This window comes from Antrostomus carolinensis, unplaced genomic scaffold (assembly GCF_000700745.2).
Source record: "Antrostomus carolinensis isolate BGI_N321 unplaced genomic scaffold, ASM70074v2 scaffold44409, whole genome shotgun sequence".
NCBI classification, from domain to species: domain Eukaryota; kingdom Metazoa; phylum Chordata; class Aves; order Caprimulgiformes; family Caprimulgidae; genus Antrostomus; species Antrostomus carolinensis.
This window is the reverse complement of record NW_010338935.1, coordinates 1-7,603: the sequence shown is the minus strand read 5'-3', so window position 1 is coordinate 7,603 and position 7,603 is coordinate 1. Positions and strand designations below refer to the sequence as shown.

The following is a 7,603-nucleotide window of genomic DNA, read 5'->3' as shown; positions in this document are numbered from 1 at the left end:
GGTCCCTCCCAACCCAAACCAGTCTGTGATTTTATTGGCCACTGGGATACGAACCTAATTCTCATTCTTTTATAAGAATGTGTTAATTGTGAGAAAACATGGGTCACAAACATTTGCTGCTTAGCTTTGATTAAATTATATGTACAATGTCAAGCTTAACCAACTCTCCCAATCTTGTACGACAGCACTGCCAGGCAAGATGAGAAAACTGTTCAATTAGTAGAACTATTTAAATCCATGTAAATTCTTCCTCCACAGAACAAACACGCTCTTCTCATCTGAATAAAAATATTTCTATAGCCCCACAAGCACAGTTGAAGACACAACGTTTCTATAAACCAGTGATAAATATAAGAGTAGCCATCTGGCCTGATCCTCCCCACCTGCAAACAGCAGTGGGCAAGCTCCACTTTCAAGGATAATGAAAGACTAGAAAATGGACATTGCTTACCTGAAAATTTTGAAAGCTATAGACAAAGATGATTTAAAAGCTTCAAGTAAAACACAAACTCCAAAAAAAAATATAAATTCTTATTGAAACAAGTGTTGTCAGGGAACACACTGAATCTAGAGTCCAGATAACAATTTAACTTTAGGTATCAAGAGAATTTTCTCCTTTTTGCAGAAATATTTGTCATTGTCTCCAAAATGCCATTTAAGAAAAAAGTTATTCCTACACCACAGACTCCAGACAAGTATATTTATTAATCAGGTGCTGATGGTAGGAAAAAAAACCAAGAGCTTTCTATTCCAGAAATCTGGGATATTGCAGTGGGAGGTATTTTTGCTTTTAGTAAGTCTTTTCCTGTCTCAAAATAGATTGGTAAGACTTGAAGTTTCCAGGAACCAATAGTTGGGTCAAATAAAAATAGCATTTAGTATTATTTTTCCTTTTTAAATGTAACTTACCTTTCCAGAAGGTGAATGGTTTCCCCCCCCCCCCCAACTGTCAGTTCTCAAAACAAGAAGAGAACTCAACTATTAGCCAATATATTCCTGTTCATAAAATTAAAAGTGACTTTTGAGATAAGAGGTTTGGGTTTTAACTAATTAGTTCTGATCTTCCCAACATCTACATAAAAAAAGAACCTAATTAGCTCTATTGATTTCATTTTCAGGTTTGCTGGTGTTGCATATGAACTATTTGGAGGTATCATCAGCATGTTTCATCCTGTGGAACACTGAAAATTTCAAACCAGCTCTGTCAGTCTCAGTTTTGGAAGAACTCACTTTCCCAAACTGATGTTTGCCACCCAAATTGGCACGACAGGGTTGAAGAAAATCCATGCTTACTTACGTAGGAACACTTTCAAATTCTTCTGCAGTTATTAAGGACATTTCTTTAATAGGTATCGACTCTTTCGTAGGTTTCTTCGCACGTTTGGATTCTGCCACTTTGGTTTGTTCTTCTTGTTTCACAGTTAGCTCAGCGATGCTGTAAAATGAGTTAATATTAATGTATAAACAGGAAATAAATAGTAAGGAGAATTATATTATCTGCTTAGTCACAGACCTAAGTTCCAACCCATCTGTTAGGCTGGATGAACACAATTCACCATCTTTCCTGAGAGGAAAAATAAATAAAGCAAGCCTACTCCATTGCAAATGGCAAACTTCAGCTGACTTCATTAGAGCTCTTCATTTCCCTGCAAGAGAGGCTGCTAGCAGGTGAATTGGCCAGAGCCCAAAGGCAGCAGAGAGCAGTTCACAATTCAACGTACCGTTTCATTTCACAGAACACCAGGCCTCCTGTTTTTATCAGATGAAGCAGAGCACAGGGTTGCAGTCTAACAGGCAGATCTGAAATACTTCACAGCTCTTTGAAACAAGTTCAGATCTTTGGAAACCTGACTCATCCATTAATCTTTTGAAGCAAAGAAATTCAACACCATCCAGCAGGCTGGGGATTTTTTTTATATTATTATTTTTTTTTATAGGCAAGATCCCAAAAGCAGAGGAATTTCCTGCTTTGAGGGATTGTTAGAGCATTATTTTTATAAATTCACCCTTTCTCCAAAGCCTCAGCTTAGAGCCACAAACTCTGAGTTATTTGCTAGTCACCCATCAAGCTGCTCTCCTGCTTTTTGGTAGGAGGACAGTAAAGTGGATGTATTTGGCCAAATTCACTGTTATCTGAACACAAGGACATTACCAGGCTGTGATGCACTAAATAACTCTATTTCTACTTCTAAATATATCTATTTCTAAATATAGAAATAACTAAAGTAGCACCGAGCTGACCTGTCACAAAGAACTGATCCTCTGCTTTGATCTAACTTTGCCACAAGATCTTTGTTTGAGGTGGGGTTCTACAGTCAGGGAATGGCACAGCAGTGCCTCTGTGGACCCAGGGGGTGCGATTTGATGTGTCACTTGATGTGACATTCCCAAAGCCAGTGTCCTATTTCCCAGGATGACTGCAGTGTGGAGGACAGCGAGTGCCACCTGCTGGACTCCCAAACCATCTGCTCCGTGACACAGTGACAGTGACACTCTGCTCCCTGCCATGACACAATGCAGAACGCTTCTGAAATCCAGGAAGCCAAGTGAAACTAATTTTGATGAAAAAATCTGAAAAACAAGGTGAAACCGTGCACAAAACTAATCCTGACACCCCAGAGCTCGCTGTACTCACAGGGAATGCCAGCAAGTGTAAGGGAAAGGGTGGGAATTTTTGGTGGCGTTGGTGGTGGGTTTGGAATAGAAGGCTAAACACAAGGACCAAGGGAGGTGACAGTTCACGATTTAAAACTTCACTCCTCCTGTACATCCCCCTCATTGCAACAAATCTCTAATCTCCAGTACCTGAAGGGGCTCCAGGAAGGCTGGGGAGGGACTTTGGCCAAGGGCAGGGAGTGAGAGAACAAGGGGTGATGGCTTGAAAGTGTCAGAGGGGAGATGGAGCTGAGATGTGAGGAAGAAATTGTTTGGTGTGAGGGTGGTGAGCCAGTGTCCCAGGTTGGCCAGAGAAGCTGTGGCTGCTCCTCCCTGGAAGTGTTTGTGGTCAGGCTGGATGAGGCTTTGAGCAACCTGGTCTAGTGGAAGGGGTCCCTGCTGCTGGCAGGGGGGGTGGGACTGGATGAGCTTTAAGGTCCCTTCCAACCCAAACTAGTCTGTGATTCTACTGTTTCAAGTGCTTGGGTCTCATTCTCTCACTTGAGAACAGCTCCCTAGTGCAGCCCTCTCAAAGGCAGGTGGGTGTCATTGCTGGATAAAATCAATGCCAGGCTGCTGCAGGGAAAAGAGAAGAAAAAAATTCCACAACCATAATTCAAATCCCCATAGAAAGATGATTAAGTTAAATAATTTTTATTTTTTAAATGCAGAGTTGAACTTCAGTTCTAGTGATCCAGCATTTGGGTCACTAACCCACCTTTCAGTCCTTAGCCACTGCAGCCATCAAAACAAATAGACAATAGTAACCTTGGCTCACAGTTCATACACAGTACAATGCTGCAGCTGGACACTGCCAGGAGCAGCCTGATACCTCCTACTTATAGAATCACAGACTGGTTTGGGTTGGGAGGGACCTTCAAGCTCCCCCAGTTCCAACCCCCCTGCCAGCAGCAGGGACACCTTCCACTAGACCAGGTTGCTCAAAGCCTCATCCAACCCGGCCGAGAACACTTCCAGGGAGGAGCAGCCACAGCTTCTCTGGCCAGCCTGGGACACTGGCTCACCACTCTCACACCAAACAATTTCTTCCTCACATCTCAGCTCCATCTCCCCTCTGACACTTTCAAGCCATCACCCTTTGTTCTCTCACTCCCTGCCCTTGGACAAAGTCCCTCCCCAGCCTTCCGGGAGCCCCTTCAGGTACTGGGAGGCCGCTAGAAGGTCTCCCCTTACTTACCAGCTCTGAGTTGGTTTAGGCAGATGGGGAGGAATGTTTTCATAGAGGTGTTGTGCTTCTTCTTGAGCTCTCTCAGCAGCCTTCTGCAGCTCCTGAAATTAATTAAATAGGTTCATCAGAAATCTCAACCTATTAACATCAGGCAAGCAAAATTAGTTTACTAATAGTACTATTACTTAGTTACTAAAAGAATCTTTAAGTTGATTAAGAGGTGTTCTTTCCTCTCTCCTCATCACCTCACCTCTTTAACCCCTGATTTCCCAAAAAACAGAGTGAGAAAACACGAGCCTCTCTGTGTCAGAGAAAGAAATTTCAACAGGCAAGTAGTAAATCTTTTAACAATACACTCTAGATGATTTGAGCAGGGGAAAGGTGGTGGTGATGAAGGCATACTACACAAAACTCATCCATATTCTCCAAAGAACACTTTTACCAAAGACTTAAGACATGAAGGCACTGCCAACACACAGATAAATATTCTAATTAAACTGTTTTCATAGCTATTGTAAGGATTTAAAATCAGAACTGCTCTTTAGATCACAGTGTCTATTATGATAAAGATGTGCTTTCAAGGAATAAAAAAAATCTTATTTTTCAAGGTTTAATGATCACTCTGCTGGACTATTAGTTATTAAGAACTGCTTAATAAACTATCAGTAAGCTTGTTCTGAGTCCCAGTTCCGCTTAGAAGCGGCCTCATGCATCCAAACATCACTTAGGATCTAGAAAAGAACACTGACACACTTATATGACACACTTATCAAAGATTCCTTTGAATCTTTCAGTATTTTAAGAACAGGAGGGAGAAAAAAAAAATTACTTTTAGTAAATTTTTCTTTTTTTCTTGCTGTTGAACTTCTGTTTCCATTTTATTCAGGAGATCATGCAAGAGAAGCATCTCATGTCTTATTTTACCCAGCAGAGATTTGAGGGATGGTTCTTGACCTGACAAAGAGAAACCGTTAAAGCAAAAAGTCACATCACCTCCAACACAAACCCCAAATCCCATTTCCCTCCTCCCCTCCACAAACAGTCATTAGCTACTAACTGTATGTTTCCCAAGGACCATGTTTTCCCAGGAAAAGGAGCAATATTCCCTAGTGAAACCGTCAACTTCCTGCTGCATAGAGCCAACAGAGTTCAAAGTTGCTGCAGGAATAAAGTCCCCTCTCCAGCACAAAGCAGGGCATAGCTTTTAAACACAGCCTGGCTGCAGCACCCCGTTCTCCTTCATGATCCCCCTCTGTTTAAGGGAACTAGACAGTTACTGCCCTCTTTGGAAATGGTTATAGTTCCTCTGCAAACAGGAGGTTAGCCTGGATAAGCCTCCCAACCAACAATTCTATGATCCTGTATCATTTTTGCCTAGGAAAAGACAAAAGATCAATCTAACACGTTCAGATCAATTTCAGTATCTCAGTTTAAAGAAGTCTGTGTCCTGGTTTGAGCTGGGCCAGAGCTGGTTTCTTTTCAGTATGTGAATAGTGAAAAGAATAGTGCTGGGGTTTGGTTTCAGCTGGGATTCATTATGAGAACAATGCTGATAACACACTGATGTTTTCATTTGTCATTGGAAGTCAAAGGACTTTGTATTTTGCCAGTCTACAAGCGCAAGATCTCAGGGGGCAAGGAATATTGAACTGATTCAGCTCCATGGGCATTGGGCTCTGCCAAGGGGCTGTTCCATCTCCTGTCCCCCATGGGCAGGAGATCCATGAGGGGCTCTTCCTCTCTTGCTCTCTCTGGCTTTGGCTCGGGCTCTGGCTCTCCCGGGATTGCGGTTTCGGGTCGGGATTGTGGCTCCTGCGGGATCGTGATCTGGGAACGGGCCGGGCTTGGTCGGCGGGTGGTGATCAATGGCACTGGGTGTCACTCATTTGCATATTGTATTACCAGTCTTACTATCATTATTATTTTAACATAATTATTATTTTAATTTGTATTTTCTTTCAATTATTAAATTCATAGAATCATAGAATGGTTTGGGTTGGAAGGGACCTTAGAGATCATCCAGTCCCAACTCCCCTGCCAGCAGCAGGGACACCTTCCACTAGACCAGGTTGCTCAAAGCCTCATCCAGCCTGGCCGAGAACACTTCCAGGGAGGAGCAGCCACAGCTTCTCTGGCCAACCTGGGACACTGTCTCACCACCCTCACAGTGGAGAGCCAAAGAATTTCTTCCTAATATCTAATCTAAACCTCCCCTCTTTCAGTTTAAACCCATTTCCCCTTGTTTTGTCATTAATTGCCCTTAGGAAAAGTCCCTCCCCAGCCTTCCTGGAGCCCCTTCAGGTACTGGGAGGCCACTAGAAGGTCTCCCTGGAGCCTTCTCTTCTCCAGGCTGAACAGCCCCAACTCTCTCAGCCTGTCTTCACAGACAAATTGTTCTTATCTCACCCTATGAGTCTCCTTCCCCTTGCCCCCCAACTCTCTCCCCTATCCCCTGTGGCGGGGCAGCGGGCCAGCAGCCGTGTGTAGCAGCTGTGTGTGGCTGCTAGCCCAGTGTTAGCCCAGTGAAACCACCACAGTTTGTTAACCACTGCACGTCTGCATCACAGCCAAGCACACCCAGAATGTGAGGATAAGACACCTGCGTACATCTCCATCTAGGCCTTTGCACATTTTTGCAGTTAAGCTTAACATACTTGCTAAGCTATTTTTTCTTTTCTTCTCTGGAGTTTTCCCCACCATGTATATAGAATATAAGGTGCATTAACCACCAGCCTCCAAGTCCCTCTGAGGATACTTCTACTTAGCTCTCGTTCTCTGCTTGGCACCTGGCTCCCTGCTAACGCTCCCATTTTGCCATCTTTGCACATTTTTTCTTGTTGTTCTCCATATTTTGCTCGATTTCCACCTCATGTTACGTTTCTTATTAGAGCATTCCCATTTCCTGCAAGGAGGTCCAAACCAAAACCCACTCTTAATTTCTTTTACCTATGTTTCTTAATTGAAGAGCCTTTTTAATAGTTGCAATCTTCGTGTTGATGTGAAAGCATAAACCTTCCAGGTCTGAGGACGCCATATCTTCTATGATCACACTGAGGAGAAATAAAAAAAAGAATGCAGTCATTTAACAAAGACCTAAGTTGCAAATGCTAAGTACACAAGCAGAATTTTAAAAAGGGCCCTGATGTGTCAAAGAAGCAAAGGGAACTTAAATGAAGCAGTAAATGTAGTAACTGCCTTTTATTTGATTAAACCGAAGGCAGGAGAAGCACAAAGCGACTGGTATTAAACAAGAAAAATCCATTTCCTTGAACTCTGGAAATAAATGCGGTGTAATATCAGCATTCCTTATGAAATTGGATAAGTCTTCATTATATTAAGGTGATCACTACTAAAGGAGTTGGCAATTTACTGCAATAAACAAGAAATAACTGGTTTATATCAAGTAGTGCTACAAGGCTCTCTCGGGGTTTATATCAAGTAGTGTTATAAGACTCCCTCAAAAAGATTGCACCAGATAATCGATATCTAAAGAGGTTTTTTAGTGTTGGTTTGTCTCTTTTTTAAAAAAAGACGAGAAATTAAATTAAATAAAATGTTCATTTGCTTGCTAGCAGAGTACAGGGGCGCAAAAAAATAGCATTATATAGGGGTTACTCTGGTATAAGTCTACTTATTAACCCTGTTATCGAAAAGAATTGATAAAAAGACGTCGTTGAAACGCAGACGTTGTTGAAATACAACCACAATCCCCAGCCGCAGCGGGACAAACCTTCACTTCACACGATGGTCCGGCAGCCC

At 42.5% G+C, this 7,603-nt stretch overlaps 1 protein-coding gene across 1 annotated transcript; it reads right to left on the bottom strand.

Annotated features, from left to right (window-relative positions):
• Positions 1–1,297: 1,297 nt before the first annotated feature.
• On the bottom strand, positions 1,298–6,926 carry SKA1 (spindle and kinetochore associated complex subunit 1; the record flags this gene model as incomplete). Its single annotated transcript, XM_010175652.2, has 4 exons — positions 6,791–6,926; positions 4,674–4,798; positions 3,854–3,945; positions 1,298–1,435 (listed from the first exon to the last, which is right to left on the bottom strand). Coding segments are annotated over exons 1-4 (491 nt in total), but the record flags the coding sequence as incomplete, so codon positions are not given.
• Positions 6,927–7,603: the final 677 nt, after the last annotated feature.